The sequence below is a fragment of the Vanellus vanellus genome (genome assembly GCF_965231255.1).
Source record: "Vanellus vanellus genome assembly, chromosome: 2".
Lineage (NCBI taxonomy): Eukaryota > Metazoa > Chordata > Aves > Charadriiformes > Charadriidae > Vanellus > Vanellus vanellus.
The window spans coordinates 155,849,056-155,872,353 of record NC_138906.1 but is presented as its reverse complement, the minus strand read 5'-3'; the positions used below and the strand labels follow the sequence as shown (position 1 = coordinate 155,872,353).

The 23,298-nt window shown below is 43.1% G+C and overlaps 1 protein-coding gene across 3 annotated transcripts in view; it reads right to left on the bottom strand.

Annotated features, from left to right (window-relative positions):
• The window catches only part of DEPTOR (DEP domain containing MTOR interacting protein), a 78,298-nt gene that overhangs the window by 15,306 nt on the left and 39,694 nt on the right, over nt 1-23,298 (bottom strand). For 2 of the 3 annotated variants that reach the window (XM_082479090.1, XM_082479089.1), the window contains 5 exons: nt 11,392-11,577; nt 10,616-10,750; nt 7,402-7,472; nt 6,646-6,750; nt 5,636-5,922 (listed from right to left, as the gene is read on the bottom strand). In XM_082479090.1, coding sequence (XP_082335216.1) covers nt 5,785-5,922; nt 6,646-6,750; nt 7,402-7,472; nt 10,616-10,750; nt 11,392-11,577 — 635 coding nt within the window. In that variant the 3' untranslated portion in view covers nt 5,636-5,784. Of the gene's footprint in view, nt 1-5,635; nt 5,923-6,645; nt 6,751-7,401; nt 7,473-10,615; nt 10,751-11,391; nt 11,578-23,298 lie in introns of those variants that run through there. The other variant, XM_082479091.1, reaches the window with a different exon arrangement.

The window sequence follows — 23,298 nt, the reverse complement described above, 5'->3', positions numbered from 1 at the left end:
CTCACTCTAAAAAATTTGTGAACTACTCATTGAGGTTAATTAAATACACCCATTGGAAATGGAAACCTTGGGACAGTTACAGAGACATCACCACAGCTCACCAGCAAACTCCTTAAGCAAATGATGATCACAGACCAAAAAGAGAAGGCAGAAACAGAGTAGGAACACTCAGGCACAGATTCATGCAGCAATCGGGAAAGTACAATGACTACTAGACATGCTCTTAAACAGTTGTCAAGGACAATCAATCACTAATCCATTTTTTTTATCGATGGCAGAGTTGAGTATTTTTACATTCACAAATATTTGATCTCTTCCAACTACTGTTGAATCATCATGTTACTAACACAGCTGCTTTACTAAATTTTTTGAGAGTCTTTTAGAAAGATTTCTACTAAAGATCAAATGAAAAAAAAAAAAAGCATCCACACTGCTGACCATTATGTTTTTGCTATGCTCTTAACACCTTCTCATGTGACAACCACTCTTCTTGAGCATGACTTACAAGATGTTCAAGGCTAATGGCTACTCTCTTCACCTCACTCTCTCCAATCTCTGTGACGGATAGTAGCACATAAAATCTGAGGTTCTGGTTACAGCTGCACAAAGTGAAGGATGGAGCTACAACTTGTTTGAATTTTCTTTGGTTTTGCAAAGCTAGAGTTGATTTTATGGTAACATATCAAATATGATTTCTTAAAATTAGATTTGTCTGAAGTCATATGTGCTTGAACACAGCTTCCACATTTCTATGGGGAGAATGGACTTGTATGTTATAGTTTATAATTAAATGCTATCAGAAAATGAGACACTCATGGAGGCATGTTTGAAACATATATATATTTATATTCAAGCCCTACAGTAGTGGCATTCACTGCACGTAGTGCTCTGCGCATTTAGCTCTGCTGCTTCTCTATGGACAAGCTATGAAAGTGGTTTGTCAGCAACTTTTTTTGAGTGTTCACATTACTAAATACATTTCTTCTGAATTCACTCTAACGTAATTATCAAATTCAGCAGTGAGCTGATAACACAGCTAAAGGAAAATACCAACCTGCCTCAGTGTTTTCATGCTGTAATTGAAAACAGATGGCAGCTCATGTAATTTATGCTTTTCTACAATCAGTAACATGTTGGTATAAGATAAGAATTCAAAGACTGAATTGCATCTGCTTCAACAACACCATATGCTAGTGCACAGTATAAATATTTATCCAAACCTACTTCATCTTCTCATTTAAAACTCAGTCACATGCGACAGTGAAAGTACCCTTCGGATACCTTCAATTAGCACTGAAGCATCTCCCCAGTGCTTTAAAAGGTTAGAGTCCCAGCACCAAACACTGAGGGGTTCTCCCATTCCTTACTAAGCTTCATGACGAAGGTTAAATGGAGGCACGTTCGTTATGTCTTCTTTATATACTATAATCCTGGTCTTCAAGCTCCCACTAGGCTGCCTTTAGGAGTTATAAAGAAGTTTCTCACTTACAATGTCCAAGCTTCTTTACTTTTCCCACTATTCTGTAATACATTGGAGATTGGCCACAGCCATAATTGGGATATTTTTTTCCTTGGGGAATAATATTTTTATTTTATTTTATTTTTAGACTGGTTTATCTTGCTTGTCAAGCAGTTAAGCCAAAAGATTGGCTTTCTTCCTCCTTTCCAGCTGTTAAATTGCATTATAGACAGTTAAAATAATAATATATATTATTTATATAGTGTAATGTATATATTATAAATACATTAATCATATATATGTATTATTATAAATAATTATACAATTACCAGTTTTGAGGTCAGACTGGCAAGGATCATGGAGTGGGTTTTGTGTTTCTCTGCAGCACGGGGCACGTTCAGCCTCCTGAGAAGTTCACAGTTCAAATTTCTTCCTGTTGCAAAATGGTTGCTTTTTCCCCCACTTGGAATCTTATAATCCATAGCTTTTAGTCCTTTATGTTACAAGCCTGTAATATTTTGTGACTGTGGCAGTATTTGTAGTCTGTGGACTGATCAGACAGTACTTAAATTCCTTTGATTGCAAGAAGACTGGGCTTGGTCTCGATGGACCTGACAGCAATCTGCTCCATCAAAGAGTGGCTACTCAATTACACTTGAGATTTGGCTTTTATTCTGCTAGTCAAATCATTTGAGAACCTGGACCTGAAATAATCATTTGTGAATGCAGAAGATGATGGCACAGGCAGAAAATTTATGAGGCTGACCTCCTCCCTGCGCCAGCTTTTAAAGGTCAGAAGAAGAGCAGAACCACGCTGAAATTATCCTGGTTGTATACTCTAATCCCCAAGCAGAGCTCAAAACAGAAGAGGGTGGTACCAGTGACTATACATGGTCCTCCAAACGCCCTGCTACTAACCGAAATGAAGAACTAGAACAGTGTCGAAAAGCTTGAGTGGCCTTTGGCAGCTTGTATGCTACAAAGACCTCAGGTGTAGCAGCTATAAATACTGATTTGCTCATAACCAATTTAAAGATAGTCTTTAGCATTCTGCAAAGGTTAGAGCTGGGCACTGATTTCTCCAGCAAAAGGGAAGAACAGATAACCAGCAAAACGAGTGACTAATTTGTCTCTTTCACAAGCCTCACACTAGGCTCGGTCTGCTCGTTCTCTCACGCTCTGTTGCAGTGATGTCACACTAAATAACAACCTGCAAGGCACAATTTGAGTCATCAGTTTGAAGTTAAGTTGTGTAACTTTTCAAAGAATACTTGTACCTTAAAAACAGAAATCAATTTACATAATAAAACACTAAAAAAAAGGGGAAAAGTTTTCCTGACAGCTGGCAATATTCAGCAGCGTCATCTGCAGAGACCTGAATTTTGCAGCCAGTCAATACTGAATATTAAAGCAACCTGGGAACTTCAAAATTGTGCTGCTCCTGTCTTCCCCTGCTGACGACAGCAGACAGCAAAACAGAGCCGCAAATAACTTCGAAGTACGCATCGCAACACTGACTCCTTTCATAGCCCCACATCGCCTCCCGCTCCCACTTCTTAACGTGCTTACAGCAACCACGCTCTTTACAACGCTGTCACAGGCAAACACGCTCCAACAAACCAGGTCTAAAACCACTTTAATAAAGCTAATTGACAAGATATTTGTGAAATTATTTGCTCAGCTTCATACCTGAAACCTCAGATGCTAAATGGTAATCCCATTTACCAGCCCCAGAAGAGGTATCAAGACTTAAAGCCAAAACCATCGCCCCCCGTCACACCTCTTCAGCAGACCATGCTAGCAGGGATTTTCTCAGAATCAAATTGTCTGAAAATTCCCCCCGAAGAGGATGTCACATATAACAATGAGATGGCAAGTGCTGCCACGCAGAGGTGCGCATGTGCGATGGAGACCCGCACAGCCCAGCTGCCCAGCGCCGGGCCCACCACGCAGCCGCCGTGTGTGGTCAGAGCTCCATCCCAAGCTCATTGGGATTTCTACTGGGACTCCCAATTCACAGCACTTTGGAACAGGCCAGGAACCCAGCCAAGGTCAGACTGAAAGCAAGACACCAAAGTCCTTCAGGTACACTGAGCCTGTAATGTTCACTGCTTCATATAATACACGGTAGTTTTAAGTGCACAGTGAGGTCCCGCAATGAGATTGTAGGCAGCAGTCCTCTCTCAACAATTTGTCCAGCGTAATGCAAAGACAGGAATATAGTGCTCTCTAAGGGAGATAAGTGCAAAATCACAAGCTTTACAAATAAAGACATTTCCAAAACCAATTACACTGGATACGTCTCCTTAGGAGGAAAAACCCTGCTGCTCCTGCCAAGAACTTTTCGACAAACTGCAACGCCAAGTCTTGGCTCTTCTTCAAATTCTTGCCCTTTTCATCATAGCCAACTTTCCTTGTTAGCGCTTCTTTGCTGTAGTGCTCGGAGCAACACTGGCAGACAAAAGCCTCTTGCACCAGCCCACCAGAAGTTACCGAGCCCAATAGTTCTGTTTTCAAAGTGCCCCTCCTGCAGCTTCCACACAGGGGAAGGGTTATTTTCAAGGAGCTGTCATCTAAAGCCTGTCATACGATTTCCTTTAAATTTGCCAGATCGAAGAGTTCTGTAAACAGATGGATTAAGTGACATAAATCTCTTAAAATTTCAAACATTGCACTATAATTTACATACCTATTGCCATGGGAACACCTCAACAAAACCACTTATTTTTAAAGAAAACTGGCATTTCTTCACCAGGGGCTAAAGGTATTCAGCCTTTCTGAAAATGGAGCACCAATTTTGGTGTCTAAACAGGGACTCTACTAATATATGGCCATAATGTTTTATGTGCAATTCTGCTCTGAGAAGTGATTTTATATAAAGATAGCACCTTTGCAAATAATCAGATCTCTCCATTGTGCAAATTCAAGACAATATATGCCAGTTTTACTGTCTAAACTATTGTTTGGTCCCCTCAGAACAACGGGTAGGTTTAGACCGAACATTAGGAAAGAATTTTTCACAGAAAGAGTGGTCGGGCATTGGAATAGACTGCCCAGGGAGGTGGTTGAGTCACCATCCCTGGATGTGTTTAAGAGACGTTTAGATATGGTGTTGGGGGATATGGTGTAGGGGAGAACTTTGTAGCGTAGGGTAGATGGCTGGACTCGATGATCCCAAGGGTCTCTTCCAACCTAGGCAATTCTATGATTCTATGATTCTATTTTTCATTCTTATGTCTTGAATGGTTCAGGTAAACCGCTGTAAACCATCAGAGTACATGAGCACGAATGGAGGACACGAGAGCATAATTTGGTACATAAAACCTGTTTCAGAGGTGAAACATGAAAGAACCCAGCTTAACTGAAATGTCCTAGTGCGTAGTTGCGGAGATGTCAGCATGAAACCAAAAGTAAAAACAAACCAAAGGCCCACTATATTCAGCTCTAAGCTGCTGCGCTCAGAAGAGAAATCTCTAAGATTATACATATGACACCACGGTGCTATTTTTACAAGTCAGGTTTCAGAATAGGTCTACTATATTGCTAGCTGCTATAGTCAGAGAATAAAAGATGCTGTAAAGTACTAAACTCCCAAGTTCAGGATCTAGAGCATACACATCAATAAATTTGTTATTTTTAAATCTAGGTCCTTTAAATTTTAGGCAGGATTACTTTTCAAAAACAATACGCTACAGATTAAAATTGTAACTGTATGTTATATTTAGGTATTGTATAAAACATACAAAAAATCCCAGCTCCCTCAGGAATGAAGCCGTTTGCCAGCAGGATGTGTCAGAGTGCTGCCTGCACCAACAGGCTCTGCAGCTGCCATTCCCCCTCCCAGGGCTTTGCCTGCCCCTACTCAGAAAAAGTAAATGTTTCAAAGCCAGTACATTTTACAAGTTTAGTGGAAAAACAAAACAAAACAAAACCAAAATCCCCCAAACAAACAAAAAAAAACCCCAGATGCCAGAGAGAAGAAACTCCTGCAGTGCATTTGCTAAGGAGGGTGCCATGGCAGGTCTGGTGTCGTGCGATGGGCAGGATGCTCATCTCTGGAGTCGTGGCAGCGCACTCTGCCTCCAGCTTGGTGGTGTGAATATACGGGTGAGAGGCAGCTCAGGTGAATGTGAGGGGAAAGAGAGATAAACTGGAAGGCAGGACAAAATTCGCGGCAAACTGGTCTGCATGCCGAAAACATCTGAAACCTTCATCTGTGTTGTTACCATACAGCAAAACATGACATAAACTGATCATTTAATCTTTGTGTCTGGCCCAGCCTGGACGCTGGAGTAGGTGTAGCAGTTACTTTCCGTTTCTTGCTTTCATCTGCACTTGGCATATTGCTTTGCTTTTATTTTTCCCGCTGTACAAGAGCGTGAGTAATTCACAGATATATGCAGGACGAGATCCAACCCCGCAGGTAAGTCAACGGGCTCTGCATTAGCAGTACAAACCCCTTCCTGTGGAATTTGTACTTATTTATTCTTAAATCATATATGAAAGCATTTAAACTATTATGAAATATGAAAGTATCGCGCATTATTCTTTCCAACAAGTCTTGAATCTTAACTGCTTTACAGTGAACAACGTGTTATGCTAGCTTCACTTGGAATAGGTGTGTCTGACTTGGCTTCTTCCTACTGTCTTTCCAAGTCCTGTTTGGTGGACTTGGCAGTGCTAGGTTAATGGTTGGACTCAACGATCTTAAAGGTCTTTTCCAACCTAAACGATTCTATGACTTCTGTAAAGGCGAAATCCAGGACCTGCATACCAACAACCACATAAATAGCAAAGACAACAGGAGGGAGGCTAAAATTGTGCAGAGTTGGAAAAAGGTGAAAATAACAAAAAAAAAAAAAACAAAACCACCCCAAAACCCACAAAAAAACCCAATCACCAAAACAAGCCAACCAACGACAACAAAAAAAGGCAAAAGATCAAGAAAGCAACTTGGAAAGGATAAATGAGTTTCATGTGAAAAAGGGACTTGAAGAACCCCAAGGACAGAAGAAAAGAAACAGGAGGGGGGTGAAAGGCAGCAGAACTCACTGTGCACAAATGCCTGAAACTGAGACAACGATCCTCAGCCCTGGAAACAAAACCCTTCCCAAGTACAGGCAGCCTGAGACCTTCACTGAGCAGCACAAATACTCCCAGTAAATCGTCCTGTTTTGAAAACCCACCTTCATCCCGGCCGCGGCTGCCGGCCCGCTGGGGTCCACGGCCTGGATGTGGCAGGGCTTGCTCCCCCGCACCACAAAGCCCCAGCCCACCGCATCGCCGACGATCTGGAAAGAGAAAAGAAGGATGTGATCACCTTCAGGCAGCTCGGTGAGATTCAAGGGGGTAACATCTAAATGGTTCAAGACATAATTTCAACATCTCTATAATAAGGACGTTGTGAACAAGGTGTTACATCACTCATGGGAAAGGCTCTATCCAAATGATTCCCCTTGCTTTTAATGAACATTTTTTGTTGAACTAGGAGGCTGTAAAAAGCCGTGGTTCCAAAGACTAGGTTCAAAAATGTCTGTACAGAAAGTCTTTCTCTAATAGTGAATATGAATCAAAATTTCTGTCCCATCGTAGTCTAGAAAGACCTAAGTAGAAAACTTGGATTTGGGTAGGCAATCCACTCCTGCAGTGCAAGTATTACCAGCAGCACAAAGTCTAGAGAGTTTGTATAATACAAATGTTATTGGCTTTATGTAGTTTTACACTCCATTTAAGTCAGCAGTACTACATTGGCATAAAGACAGGATAAACAAACGCAGAATCAGACCTGAAATGTGTGGAAGTACTGATAACAGTGTTTGGGATTTTAAAGTACAAACCTTAGGAAATGCAAATAAGCTCTAATTATCCCATCAGAAAACATCTGTTTGGATTACCTTATGCATGCAACATGCAGAAAATAAAGAAAAATACTGGAAACATACCGTGAAAGTTTTTCTTACGTATGGGGCTCCAGGCATCAAGAGCTCATCAGCAGTCACGGCTCTCTTTAATACTGTGGAGGTACATAAATGAAAAATCAATATTAGCATTCCTCTAGAGGTTTTCATAATAAATAAGATACAGTGTTGGGATGCAACACCTTCTTGGTCCCACTTCCCATACACTCTTTCAGTTCCTGAAGACTTGCTTGAAAGCAGTAAAAGAGCCAAGGAAAAGGCTGCAGAATAACTCCGAGTACAAATTATGAGATCATTGGAAAATCGGGGCGTTTAGCCAACAGACTTTGTTGTCTGCAATTAAGATCCGCTATACACTATCACAAGCATCAGAAGTGGCTGTTCCCGTGTCCAGTGTTGAAACAAGTGACCGACCTTCCTGGCATGGAGCAGCTTTTCTTCCCGGATCGCTCTGTGCCTGTTGGGTGCTCTCTGCCATTTCATCTGAGTCGGGTTTGAATCACAGAATTAAATAATAAGAAAATTCTCGAGTCAGGAATTAACGCAACAAAGAGATTTCTGCAATTGTAGACACAGACATCTAACCCCATCTTACCCAGGAACAGCCTAGATAATCTATAGCCGGCTGGGATTTCACATGAAAGCAAATACCAGTGAGTTTCTGCAGATGATTCCCCATTGCCTTGCTATGTCATGGGATAATTCTACCCTGAACAAAGTAAATGTAAAGTTCTGACAATTCAAATTGATACCATTCTGCATACCAGTTTTCATCTGTCTATAAATGTTTCACAAGGTGGAGGACGATGGGAAGATATATGCTGTTCACCATATTTGCCTGCTTCACCTCTCAAATTGTGGCTGCTTTTCTTCTAGTAATAAATAATTTTGATGATGTCTTCCTTTTCAGTCACAGGTGGAAGATAAAATTTCCCACAGATGGTATTCAAAGACATTCATGAGTTTCTTAATGACATTCATGGGAGCAGGGAGAATTCTAGCATACAAACCAATACGTGGTTTTTTTCTTTCCCATGGATTTTGACAAACTGTCATTTAGCCAGCACTACACTTTGCAGAGGATGCCTGGCCAACATAAAAATCCTGAATGATTATGCTCATTCGACAAGTCAGAAGCAGGTAAACCATCCAGGTAGGATTCCCTTGCATGCCTCCCCTCATTATACCTCCAGAAATTCTTTTTGTTTGACGACTGGTTTTCTACATGACTGGTCAAGTCATGACCTGGGGTTTTTTTAAGTGTTTGCCTGCAAGAGAACTCATCTGACAATAAATACACCTCTGCCTTGTGTTTATTAGCACACAATTCAGCAACATGCTCTGGGTCTGGATAGCAGGAAACAGTTTGTGAAAAAAAGTCACTTTATAGTCCAGCAGAGGATTAAGAATTCCTCCATAACATTTACATCTGACGGTCTTATGTTAACTTAAGCGAGATGGCGTGTGGATCTGTACTTGTGCTAGGAGAGAAATTACCCTACGTTGCCGGTAATTGTATAATTCTTAAAAATAATTCTGTTTATAAGTCTGTTGCCATCTTCTTTCAAATATGAGTCTGCTAAAGCTATTTAGAGTTTGAAAACTAGTCCTAAAGGAGAGTTTCTTTAAAAAAATAAAGAATTTATGCAAAGGCAACATCAGCCTATCCTTTTTCTTCCACTGTTGTGTAATCAGCTGAATTAAAATAAATTTGTTCTCACTACTCATGGGTTGACACTTGGTATATAATCAGAACCACAGATGAATGGAATAGTCAGCATACTTCAGATAACACACACATTTATGGATAACGCATGAATGCTGTTTTATCTGTCGCAGAAAATTTTCCAGGATGTAATTAATGATGTACTGGAGCCAAAGACCATACCATACAAAATCTATCAGAGAGTTTCTGGGAAGCATACCCGAGAGATATTCTGCCAAAACATGATACTGTGGCACTCTTCTATAGGGGCAAACCCATTGCATATAGGGGCAAACACATTGGAAGGTGGTGCTGAACGCCCAACAGCAGCGTACTCCAAGGATGCAATGACCACCAGCAGTGAGAGCGTTCCCCCAGGCTGGAGAGCAGGTCTGGTGTAGGGGGTTATGGCTTCTGCAATCACACTGAGTCCTTCAAAATATTTTCATTTAGAGCCTCACACTGAATGCCCAGCAGAGCTTAAGGAGAGGGACGCAAATGTGCTAAAAGGAGAAAGAAAGAAACTGTCCCCATAACCATGCCGTTCTTTCTGACGGCCACTCCGCACAGCAGGAACGAAACGCGCTTTAGCTCACACATCTCCAAAGTAAATTGTCAATGTTTCGAACAGGATTCATACAGTGCTTGAGGCGCTCTCTAGTAATCATTTCAAATGCCAACAGCCTTTGAAAGGAAAGCGTACACGTAGCCTTCCCCCATTGCACAACGCTCCCCACGCTGTTGGCAGAGACCCGGTAAATTTGAAATAATAATAAGGAGCACAAAGGGCAGCAGGGACTCCGCTTTGAAATTCAGGGCTGTTTCTGAGGAAGACGGAGAGGCTGAAACAATATCTATCCTGGCCTCTTTTTCCCATCCCAGATGTATAGTGAGAAACAATTTTAAGTGAACTGTGGAAGAATGAGTGTCTTTAACCGGTGCGTTTAACAATCCAGCGTGGGATAGGAAATCCTTTCAAAAGGAAAATAAGCTTCAACACTACTGTTACCTTCCTAATCAGACCGGTGTAAGACCTAAACAAATGAAAATGTTGCAATGGTCTCTGACAGGCTGAAACAATGCTGCCTCTTTTTTCAGAGGCTGCTGTTTTCTGAGTTGTGTTATTGCATAGCAACTCAAGCGGCCACTGGATAGTTAAACTCTCCTCTGACTTGTACTAAAGGAATGTCTCGAGGAGGAGATCTGAATCAGTTCAGAGCTTGGCAATGAAGAGGCAAAGCTGGGTCTCTGACTGCATGTCCTCCTAAGAGATAAACTGCAACTCAAACCGCAATTATGGGCTTGATGCAGAGATTATTGGAGGCAGACGTCTGGCTTGTGTTCAGCCGGTCTTCAGGCTAGAAAATGATAATAGTCCCCTCTGGCCTACAAAACCCGTGACGCTGTGAATTTTTAATGTATCCTTGAAGAGATAAACTTAGATGGGATGCTAGGCATTCTTCATGTTGCCCTCTCCCCAGCCAGACGTCTGCGCCCTGGCTCCTGTGCATTGTAAGTGATGCTGGTGCTCACCGGACTTGGGGTTGCAGAGCACGGGGGGACTGCTGCTGAGCGTTGGGCTACTGCTGAAGTACCCGCTGCTGCCACAGCTACTCATGCTGCTCCTCCGTACTGCCGACACGATCTTTATCTCCTTGGTGGGACTCACTACGGAGAGAAAATACAGAGAGAAAAGGAACCGGTATCAATTATTAAACCCATTTCCCTCATTTCTTTAAAACAATAGCAATAAACCCCACTTTCGCTGACAAGATTGGGAAGGGGTTAGTGTGTTTTACATAGTTAGACGAGTCACTGCATGAGTATGATATACTCATGTATACTGTAGCTAACACAATGGCTGAACTGCTCCCATTGCATTGTCTTCTAGGAGGCATTTCAATATGGGGAAAAAGTTTCTTCCATTTTTCCTTCTACTTCCCGTTTATTCTTTCGGTTCTTGCTAGGTGTTGCTGTACAGGACCCCTTCTCCTCATTTTTACTCTTCTTGAAAACTCCACATAGGATATATAACTAATTACTTTAGGCTCGGAGGGATTTTAACCAGTTCTGTTTGTTCATGGACACCAATTTTTGACCAGCATCTGACATGCTATTGATACAGGTGCAAAACTATCCCAGGGAGCTAAAGATTTGGTAAATTGCGTGAATGGACAATCCCTGTGAACAGGGACGCATGATACCCTGCCCTGCTTTTTTCAGATAAACACTGAAACCCCTCACCCAAAAAGGATTGTTTAAAATCCCACGGAGTCACCCTAGAGACAGCAGTATAGTTGATGAGTCACCTGAGAGAAAACTGGTGTGTTTTCTGTTGTCGTGGTTCTGCTTGCGCAGGCAAAACGGACTGTCATGGCTTTCTGGCATCAGGCGAGATTTCTCAGTGAGCAGCTCCATTAATCGCCGCCGCCGCCGGAAATTCATTCTGCACTGGTAGAGCAAATTGCTGTCCATAAAATGGTGCTTGTTGGACACTGAGAAAAGAAACGGATAGAAAGTCTATGCCTGGTAGGACTGAAATCAGGGCATACCTCTCTGCAATGTGTGCAGTATGTGCCTCGCTGTAAGGAAGCAACACTCGGAGCTCTCTCCTTCTGCAGACTCAGAAAAAGGAGGAAGGTGGTCGGCTTCACGTGGGTCGCCTCTATAGACATGCTTTTATAGCGCTGACAACAAAGTAGAAACTTTAGTGGCCACTGCTGAGAGGAATCTTTTACACTACCTTGATTAGTGACAAGCACTTCTTTTTGTCTAGTGGAAATGGAAGTACTTTATCTTTCCATGACAGGGTGCACAATGGTCCATCTCCACGCGTGCTCCCTCCGTATGCCGATTGGTGCTGCTGGTCGCTACAGACCAGACTTAGCTCCTTACATCGAGTATTTTGTAAATCCATCCATCTAGGGCAGCCCCTGGGGGCTCTGACTGACTACCTCCTTCGGAGCTACAGGGCAGCAAAGAATGGAGACCTGTGTATTTCCTCTGTCTTGTTCACCACAGACACCGTGTCCCAGACGCTTCCTGCAGGCCGCTTCCTCCCCCTCGCGCGGATACGCAACGTTTGGGAACAGGCACCCGGCCAAAAATCATTTCTTACATAATGAACAGTAGTCTTAATTACAACCTGTTTTTGACACTGAGAGCAAATCCCAGGTTGCTGGTGTCACAGCAAGAGCGCCGAGCCTACCCGCAGGCTGCAACATCGCCTTAACATCTGAGTGTTCGCTGCCACTGATGCTGCATCTTAATAGCGATGAAAAATGCAGCAGTAGGACAGAGTTTTGTGCCAGGTCCTGAAAGTGCTCTGAATCCTTTAGGGCTTGATCGCAGGAAAGCCCTCTGGAGCACTCCCTGCATTAGTACTGCAGCGTCTTAAATAGCTGCAGTAGATGTTTTGGCTGTGTTTTCTATTTCTTCACCTCGCTCCTGTGATCATGTTCCACAGAAATTATATCTCCCACAGTTGGCCTTCTCCATGAAGGATCTAGATTCTGGATTTACCTAGTTTATAAATCGCATTTCTTCCAATACTGAAATATAAGAGCCTGTGAGTTATACATATTTATATGTAAAGTGTAAACAACAAAGATATGCACTCAGACATCAGCCAAGTCTTTGTGTACATGCCTTCTACGGCAGCCACCAAACTTTTGCCTTGGTCTCAGCTCTGCCCAGCATGTGGGGTCCCAAAACAGCAGAGCCCAAGGTGCTACACTAGATCCAGAGTCTGGAGCCCTGCTGTCCCCCTTTCCCTTCATCCTCATCCCCAACACACTCTTTCTTGCTCTCATCCCTTCTTGATACCTCTGTGTGTCCCAGATTGCTCGCCACGAGCTCCGCAGAAGTAGCCCACATACATGGTAGGCAAAAAACGCTGTATTTAGGCATTAACTTCCAGTATGTCATTTGGTGCGGGTGAGCTGAAGGAATAGCCTCAAGGACGAAAAAGCCCAGCTACCTTCTGCTGCAGCTGGTGGTCTCAGAAAGAATACTCATGGCAGGGACATCAAGTAAGTTATCACCATCCAGACAATAAAGAAGAGGCTGGTCCTAGCCATGGTCCTCAGGGCACAGCCCTCCATATGGATACAGAAACTGCCATATGCGGTCAGACAGTAAGTCCATCTTGCAAAGAAGCATGTCCCTTGCCTGCCTGGGCCACTGTCAGAGAGGGGACACTGTACAAATGGACTTTTGCCTTTGGGACACAAGGAATAATCAGGATATGGGAGCTTTCTGAACTGCACATGCTTCTGCCCGAGCTGCCATGCAGACTGTCTGCCCCAGAGTCCCCCAGTGTGGCATAGGCTGTAGGGCATTCCTGAGAGTTTTGAAAAAAGGTAGAGTTTTGAAACTCTATCTTTTTCCATGAATAAGCAGAAAGGTCACACCAATGAGCCAAACAGCAATGTTTCAAGTACCATCTACAGAAAAGACCCTTGTCGCCTAGATTGCCTGGGTCTGTTGAAGAGCTTTGGAAGAGCCAATGCCACGTGGCTTTACTCAGCTTTGTTTTGGTGTTGAACCTGTTATTTCCTCAAATCAGCCACATGCATCCTCTGTGAGCACAATGGCTTTGCTAAGTCAAATTTAGCATTGTGTTCTGACATGTTAAATATTGCAGGCGTACACTGCTGCTGTGCTCATCGTTTCAGACACATACAGTACGCGATACCATTAAACAACATTACTAATGATCACTATTTTTGAAGAACAGAAATGGAGGAGAGATTTGGAGGCTTGTCTACATCCACAAAAGGATTTGCTATCAGAGGCGGAGTTAATATGTAAGTGTTTGCAGCTACCAGTCGCATTTTCAGATCACTGACAAAATAAATAAAAGTAGCAATATCTATCAATATCCTACCACATTATTAGAATAACCTGAGACAAATACTAAAAACTTCCTTTTCTTTTTTTAATGACATCTTAAAGAGTTCCCTGAAACTTAAAAAGACACGATCTACTTATTCAGCACACTACTTGGATTCATAATCTTAAATGAAAGAAGGCCCCCCAAATACTGCCTTGGAATCACGGAATCACAAAATCACAGAGTTTCAGAGTTGGAAGGGACCTCTAGAGATCATCTAGTCCAACTCCCCTGCTAAAGCAGGATTGCCCAGAGCACATTACTCAGGACTGCATCCAGGCGGGTCTTGAAAATCTCCAGGGAAGGGGACTCCACAACCTCCCTGGGCAGCCTGTGCCAGTGCTGTCACCTGAACCGTAAAGAAGTGTTTCCGTGTATTTGAACGGAACTTCCTATGTTCCAACTTGTGCCCATTGCCCCTCGTCCTGTCAAGCAGAATTACTGTTGCCAACCTTTTGCAATATAAGAAATATCAGTATCTTTTCCGATTCAAGTTAAATATTATGGCACTGCAGTTCTTAAGTAAAACTATTCTGTTCTGTTTGTGTCATTAACTGAAGTGCTCTGACAGTCCTCAGAAATTATGATAATCAGAGATCAACACACACTCGTGTTGCAGACATCCTAAAGCACTCTGAAATTCTAGAATAATTCTTGACCGTGAAACTACATAATATAAACTTTTTTATGCCAAGACACTAAACATATTTTAGAATAATAATACTTGTTTTGACTGAAATATCATAACATTATATATTTACAATAGCAAAGCTTAGGTCTTACACTGAAGTAATTCAGTCCTGCTGTAACTATTTTACACCATGGAAGGATGAATTTTTATACAATAAATGAATACAAGTGGAAAAGGTAAGACCAATGATTATACGTTGTAGAATATTTGTATATGATTTACATAACAAAGGGTTTGTAGCCAGAATGTTTATGAAAAGTGGTATTAGTAGAGAATCTGGAGTGCTCGTTCATTTTCATAGTTTAATTCCTTGTTTCTACTGATAGTTCACATTTCATGCGAGACTGTTAGAATAACAGTGTGCATCCGCAGTTTGAGCAAATAACGTTATTTGTAGCACCATGTAACTTTTTGCATATTCATTAACTAAAAGGTAGTATTTATGTGCATTTAAGGAGAAGCTCAAAAAATAAGTAGTTAGCTCAACTAACAACTTGGCGTACAAGTATCTAAAGGGTGGGTTGAAGGAGGATGGAGCCAGGCTCTTTTCAATGGTTCCCAGTGACAGGACGAGGGGCAATGGGCACAAGTTAGAACATAGGAAGTTCCGTTCAAATACACGGAAAAACTTCTTTACACTGAGGGTGACAGAGCACTGGCACAGGCTGCCCAGGGAGGTTGTGGAGTCCCCTTCCCTGGAGATTTTCCAGACCCACCTGGATGCAGTCCTGAGTAATGTGCTCTGGGCAATCCTGCTTTAGCAGGGGAGTGGGACTAGATGATCTCTAGAGGTCCCTTCCAACTCTGATAATTCTGTGATTCTGTGATTCAAACTGCCTCTTTGTACACACATCATCAAATAAAATATCTCACCATTACTGGTGTGCCCCATGAGGCTTTATTTTTTTTTATAATCATCAACTTTCTGACATATTCATGCTTTGGGATGAACTGTCCATGCTGGGATTCTGCCAAGGGTGAGTGTATCTGGAATGGTGTGGAAAAAAAGGGATTTCCAGACCACGGATCAGAAGGAGGAGGTTGAGGAGGGGGAGGCAGACACCGGTGCGGGCTGTCTCTGAAGCTTTCCTCAGGTGCAGTGGCTGAGTTACGGCGTTAACCAGGAGGAGCTACGCATGCCCTCACCCTCGATAAATCACAACGATGTGAGAGCTGCAGGCAGAGCACACACAGAAGGTTGGGTTCGTTACTCTTGGTACACGCCGGGTGAGAGGTGGCGGCTCAGGCATGGGGGCTCACCCAGCTCAGCTGCTCTAACAGCCCGTGTTTTGCTGCAATCAGCAGAAAAAAGTGGGAGTGAAAAACTTTTCCAAGCTGATTGCAGAATGCTGGGAGGACTGCACAGACTTGCTTAGGAGGGATGTCTTTAAAGGTAATTGAGGTTGTTACCTCAAGCTAATGTGGAGTGTTGACTCAGAGGCAGCAGCAGATAAACTCGTGGTGCCCAACAAGGCTCCTGCTCCAGGTATCTGTCCCTCTCAGGGAATTGCTGCCTCTGGATAGGGATTGACTTAACTACTCCTGAATTAGTTCACTGCTCTTCATAACGCACCCATCTGTCTTGAACTGTCGGGCCATGGCTGACGAGGATCGGGACCTGTATTTGTACATGATGAGGGTGATGTAAAGAGCAAGGTGGGGTGACTACATGGGGTTTTCGATCCAGTTTAACTCACCGGTGCTCATGTGGCAACATGTTCATGTTACGATGTGCACCTTATGAAACAGAAAGAAACTGTTCCAAAGACAGTAATAAAAATATATGGTGACTGGCAACCTCCAGAATCACAAAAGTGAACTAAGAACCTTATGGTCCTGGAGGGAAAGGCACCAACGTTAATTCATAGTCACCAATGTCAAACTTTGGAAGTACGGTGGCAACCCACTGGTCTAATCTCCCACAAACACAGGCCACAAAATTTCTCCCAGAAACAGAATTTAAAAACTATCTTTTAATATTAGGAAACTATAGTTTAATCTTACTTTAGAGCAACCTGAAATGACCACTTTACTCCTCTCCTTAAGAGCTGTTCCAGCCTTCAGTTACTTTCCCTGCCAGGCAATAAAGATTTAACTCAAGGCTGAGTTTGTTTAACTTCAGCTGCTAATCCCTGGACTTCGTCATACCTTCATCAGAAAGTTGCAGGAGATCTGGTCAGAAATCTCGGTAAAGAAGTCTGTGAAGTGATGAAGCCAGCTCTCAAACATATCTTTCTTTGATCAGCTGAATAAAAAACACCCCTTAAATTCTGACTCGTTTTTTAGCCCTCCTTGAGTCCTCTTCAGACTTTATCCTTCCTAAAATCCGGCCATCAGAACTGCATGCTCCCAGTTACAACCTCACGCCTCTTCTGTTCCTTGCTGTCCTCCTTTTTGTACATCTCAGCCTCATAGTAACAGTTAATACAGCTGTACCGCATGAAAAGCATAAGCTGGGAACAGTCTGTGCCCTGGACATCCTCCTTTCCCTGCACAGCATTGCTTCACACCAACGAGCGGAGCCTGTATTCTCATTTTCTAGATCTACTGCCTTCCAGTTACACCATTAGTTATATGAAAGCGCACCCCTTTTTGGGTAATGACCGTTTAATTAATAGAGTTCAATTATTTGTGTACTGTCTTATCTATCCATAGAGTTTGCAAATTTCATCAGCAAGGATTTTAGCTGGTCATTCTCCATTCATATTACTGTTAAGAAGAGAAAAATCAGACTATTTATTTTGGCATTTCTGTAATGGGGAGCACCTAATGTTGCAGCTTTAGTGGTTTTTATGCCTGGCCGCTTCACAGTTTCTGTCCAGAAACATAAAATATAAATTGCAACGTCCATGCAAATCTTCTTTCAGCTTCTGATTCTGACATAAAATCCTGGGATCTGCTCAGGGCTCAAACAGCCTTTTCTTTTCTTCTTTTGCAAGGAGGCTGACGCACAGCAGAGAGAGAAATATTAGCTTTACATCGATTTCATAGAACTGAAGAGGCTTTAGAAAGTACAAAAGCCTATTTTAATAAACAGGGTGACTCATGCCTTAAAAATCAGGCCATTTTCATAACTGGCTTTTCTCCCAAATCCCTCCCACCACTTCAGTTCCCCGTGATTTTTAGCACTGATAATCTGTGTACATCTCCACCGCAGTGATTAATGCTTTCTACCAGCCGAAAGCTGCAGTTCCCAGTAGGGCAGATCCAGTGATGGACTCCAGCTGCTCTGCACATCCCCAGAACCACAATGCTGTCACCAGGCGAGCCCACGGCTGGAGCTGGGGAACGGCTGCTCGGTGTCGAGGGAGCGGTGGGAAAGAGATCAAAGTTCCCCGAGGAGCCGGATGAGCAGCTTTGCTCAAGAGAGAGGACATGAAGAAGTGTGCGCTTGTTTGTTTGTGTGAGCACGAGCTTGTGCTGAGGTTAAGAGGAAAAGGTTATAAAAGCATTAGCAGAGTATACGGAGTTTTCAGCGCCACTACGTCATGTCTTTCCTCACTTAAAGACAAAAGTAGCACTGAACTCTTTCCAGCAGTGCACAACACATTTCTAAGCCTGTCACTGCGCGAGGCAGCAGACCCAGTCTATTCACAGCTGTATTTTATATTTTTACTGAGGTAGTTTCCTCTAGTAAAATGACATTAAATGCAGTTCAAAGCTGCAGGCGGAGGGAGGTGGTTCTGCCCCTCTACTCTTCTCTTGTGAGACCCCACCTGGAGTACTGCATCCCACTCTGGGGCCAGCAACATAAGAAGGACATGGACCTGTTGGAGCAGGTCCAGAGGAGGGCCGTGAAGATGATCGGAGGGCTGGAGCACCTCTCCTATGAGGACAGGCTGAGAGAGTTGGGGCTGTTTAGCCTGGAGAAGAGAAGGCTCCAGGGAGACCTTATAGCTCCTTCCTTATGTTGCAGTTATCTAAGTATTTTTGTTTTATTGGACAAGTTAAACTCATTTGACTGGAGAAATATAACTGTTTTCTGTCTAAAATATAACCAACAGTTTAAACATTTTTTCAGTCAGTACGGTCCCATTCGACAGTGATAATCATGATCATGTAGGCCCCTGGGGGCCTACAGGAAAGATAGAGAGGGACACTTTATCAGGGAGTGTAGTGAAGGACGAGGGGTAATTGTTTTAAACTGGAAGAGGGTAGATTTAGATTAGATATCAGGAAGAAATTTTTCGCTGTGAGGGTGGTGAGGCGCTGGAACAGGTTGCCCAGAGAAGCTGTCGATGCCCCATCCCTGGAAGAGGTCAAGGCCAGGCTGGATGGGGCTTTGAGCAACTTGGTCTAGTGGGAGGTGTCCCTGCACCCAAAGTGTGTCTGAAGAAGGGCCTGGCTCCAGCCCTGTGTCCCTTTGCTTCCTCGCTCCCCTCTCCTAAGCAGAACCAGTGTTTAAAAGAGAAGGCAACAAGTCAACACTGTAAAACAACGGTTCCTTAAAAAAATGCCTCACTCCGTGGATAGCAGCTTGCTGAGCCCATCTCCTCTGTGCCTCCAGCCTTTTGCCGGATCGGTTTCCGTCCCTTGCCAGAGCGGCAGTTGGAAGTGTGTGTGTCCACTTTGGCTTTTGCAGAGTAAGGGTGAGCCCACGAGATTGGAAAACACCGACCAGCTGCTGAGACCCCCCCAGCGCGGCTGCTGGGCTGTCGGCAGGTCCTCGCCCCGGCTCCACACTGCCCACCTCGGTCGCACGTCCCACCACTCCTGCGCATCTCCCTTCCACTCCTGCCTTGCCCCAAGGCACGTGCGGCCAATGGAGAATAACCGACACTTTATTCTGCATTAGACAATGCTTTTCCCACTCCTCTTAGAGCCTTCCTGTTTTTCTAAAGCTAATCTGGCATCTGCAAATGCATTTTAATAATGGCACCTATTCAGATTAGTTTCCTTTTACACATTGATGAAATCCACCTGCTTGGAGCTCCCTCAAATCAAGGGAGACTACAGATGTTCAGCGAGCACAGGGCCTTGGGTCTTGGATTCCCTGCACCACATAAACACAACACTTGCATTTCCACCTTTTATGAATGTATATATGCTATGTAGACTGTAGATAGGCCCACCTGTGAATGTACTCGACCGGCATGTTAAACTCTTGCCAGTGCAGCTGTGCTAAACAGTATCGTTTTCTCATTTGGATCACAAGGAATTCACTCTGAATGGACAACGGATCTGAGTTTGAACTGCTATAGTTTCCACTGATCCTCTGGTATAAAACTGCAAGGCAGACCCTGGCCCTCAAATATGAAATCCAGAGAGCTCTTCCAGCTCATCCTAGCTAAGGGTGAAGCCAGTAAGTGTGTCCAGAAGTAAGTAGGTCCTGGACGTGTAAGTAGGTCCAGAAAAAAAGCTGTGGTATAATTAGAGAACCATGTCCCCGGAGCTGTTTCAATGAACTGTGGTATATTCACGTAGCACAAAAAAAAAAAGTCTTGATAACTTTTACACTGCCTTTAAAGCATCAGGGTTACGACAGGCAACTGTCAAAAGTTGCTTGGGAACTGAAATAGAGAGTGTTCTGCTCTTATTAAAGTGGTACATTCTGCTCAATGTATTAAGATTTTATTTCAGCTGCCTTTAAAATAGGTATGCAGATAAGTGTTTCTATATACATTTTGTCTTTCCAGTAGGTTTGCCATCTCTTTGCAGTCTATTTTCAAGTACAGGCGACTTACTCTAGTAAGTCGTGTTGAATCACACGCATTTCAGCAGTCTTTTCAGTTTGTGTATGAGGATTTATCGTCTTCAATTTAGCAAGTTTACAGAACATAGCCAACTGCTTTTCTTTGCTTCCAAATAAAGTATGGAAAGTACAGTCTGTGGCAAGGGAAGCAGAAGATGAAAAGGCCCATCTGGGTATCTTTTTTTCTGTTGCAGCTGTTAAAAACTGAAACCCATTCTCTGTCAGAAAAAATAGAATTTGGTAGTTAACATGAAAAGAAGGCTTCATATGTTATTTATGTAATGCATAGAGCTTATGGCTCTTTCAAAAACCAAACACATTCCTACTTTAGATAAAGCCAACTGCAAGAAGAGCACAATGAGAAGTTGATAGAATAGGAAGCTGGAAGATTATACAGTCACATGTGAAGTTCTTATTCTCCTACTTTCCTACCAGGGCAAAATCACGAAAAATAGGCAAAGTGGTCTCCAGATTTGGCATAAGCAGTTGAATTACCGTGGGTGAGGTGACTGGCCCCATGTATGGGGACAGCCGAGGAAAAACAGCCACACAAATAAAGAACTGAGTGCCTCTGCATGGCATCGGCTCAGGGAGAACCGGGCTTATAATAAAAACAAAGTTGTGTTGCAGGACTTCAAAGAATAACTGAAGACTTGTGTTTCATTGAGATAAATCAAGGCACCATTAGTAAAAATGGGATGTTTTATAATTTTTTGCATGGAGTATACACTTTGAATGCTTGGATGCATCCAACAGCTGATGCGATCCAGGTGTTAGATCAACCAGAAAAATGCTACAAAAAATCTATGTGTTAATTTCGGAGGAGAAAACCTACAACCATTTAAGTCAAGTATTTATGAGATGGTTCAATGGCACTTATGAATTCCTACCTGCAGTTGATATTTCCAAGAAAAGGGGTTCCAAAGAGAAATCTTAAATTAAGAAAGAAGTGTATATTTCACATTTATAGCAAATTTTCACTTATGAAGTAAGAAATGTCAGCTAATCATAAGCAATTGGACATCTAAAGTAAATGTAACAATACATACTTTACAATTTACAGAAATTTTAGGTGAGAGGAAAGCTTTTAAACAAAACCAAAAGAAATAATACTTTGTTAGATATTTAATCTACTTCCACAAACTTTTAACGGCGTCATGTACCTTGATCCTTAAAACTAAATGCACTGATGGTCTTGTTAAGGGAAATTTTGCTGTTTAAAGGTACAGAGTCCTTGCAAAGAACAGGGAAATTTAAATGTTTCAAGACTTTTCTGCAAAGACAGGGAGATAGCATATGTCAATATTTACTGTTCTCACTAAGTCACTACAAAATGTTTGTTTTTATCTCTGAAAGTAATTTGCACAGTGGAGTTTTGCTGATAAAATGTTAACTCTTGAGAGGTAGTAAGCACCTGCTTTGTGCTGAGCCAGCAGAACACCTGCCTGTCTTGAACGCACCAGGTCTGGTCAAGTGCAATTAACTCAATAAAACTTTTTAAAGCTGAAAGGTATTCTAAATCGGGGTGGGGGTAGAAGACACTTATATCATGCCTAAAACACCTTACCACGTATTTGCTACCATTATAAAATCTTAGCATTGATAAAACGTTTTAAAGAAGATACCTGCCAGCCAGTCGTCTCCAAAAGAGATTTTTCCACCCCTCGGTCACTCAGGAAAGCAAAATCTATGAGCTTTCTGGAACCCATCCCACACCCCTCTGCTGGTCTGAGGGTGGGAATCTGCATCCCACCCCCCCGGCGCAAAGCGGGCAGCCACGCAAACCGCTTCGTGCTGAACCGTGCTGCGGTCGCTGCCCGGGGAAGGTGCTGGAGGGATGTCAGAGGGGAAAGAACACCAAGCCCGTGCACTAGGAGGTAACCAGCAGCTTGGAAAATAGCAGCAGCAAAAGGGTAGACGATGTGACCTGGCACGGGAAGGGGAGCGCTGCTGCTCAGACCCGCATTTCTTGCAGGCTGGACTGGGAGAGCGGCACACGCCGTACTGTCTGCGGTGCAGGGCAATCGCTACGTGTTTACACTCCACAACATATTGAAAAGAATTTCTAAATGCCTTATGGTTTGGTCGCTGCCGCAGAGGAAATGCAAATATTCATCTTGCAAAGTGCAGGTGCTATCCTAAGAAGGCATAGGTTCCTCTTCACAGTATTAACCAGATTTTAAAATGGAAAGTGTTTAGCGCTTGAGATTCCAGACGGTAAACCTTTCTGCAAGGCAGGCAGATTTATCCCCCCAGCTTCCATATCCAGTGAGGCCTCAGATGAGGACAGGAGGACTTGGCTTGTCATGGCGGTGATGCTCCACTGCTGGGGCTGCAGGTGCAGGGTAAATGCTGCAGCCAGTGCCATAAGCAAGCACGAGCCAAAAAATGATGCCAGAAAGAGCTCTGTGGATACCCTCTTTCCTCCTTGGACATCTCAGCATCTCTGTTTTCCAGACTGAGCGAGGGCTGTGACAGTGTGTGGATGTTCACGCTCTCCTCTGCCTGCCCTTAGCCCATCCCTGGTCTGATCTACCCTGGAACTGGCAGAGAACTTCCTTCTTCTCGTGCTACACATGAATTTTGACCACACTAGCTAATTGGTCTCACCAGTTCCATATGAAGAAGAAACAGGAAAGATCCAGTCTCCTGGAGAAAAAGCTTATCTGTTAATATTATAAAGCTCTGTGTACCTCACCATATTAGAAATGGGCTTTTCTGCAGCTGAGAAATGCATTCTGTGCACCTTTTGCCCCTGGCCTTATTGAATGTGCATCACCGTGTTTATAATTCTTTGCACAATCTTTATTTCTATATTCTGATGAAGACCATCAGTATTCACAAATGCAGAGTAACTACTGGCAATTACGCTGCCAACACAAGCCTTCAGGAAATGTACGGTGCATAATACCTTGCTACTTTTCTTTTTTTTTTTTTTT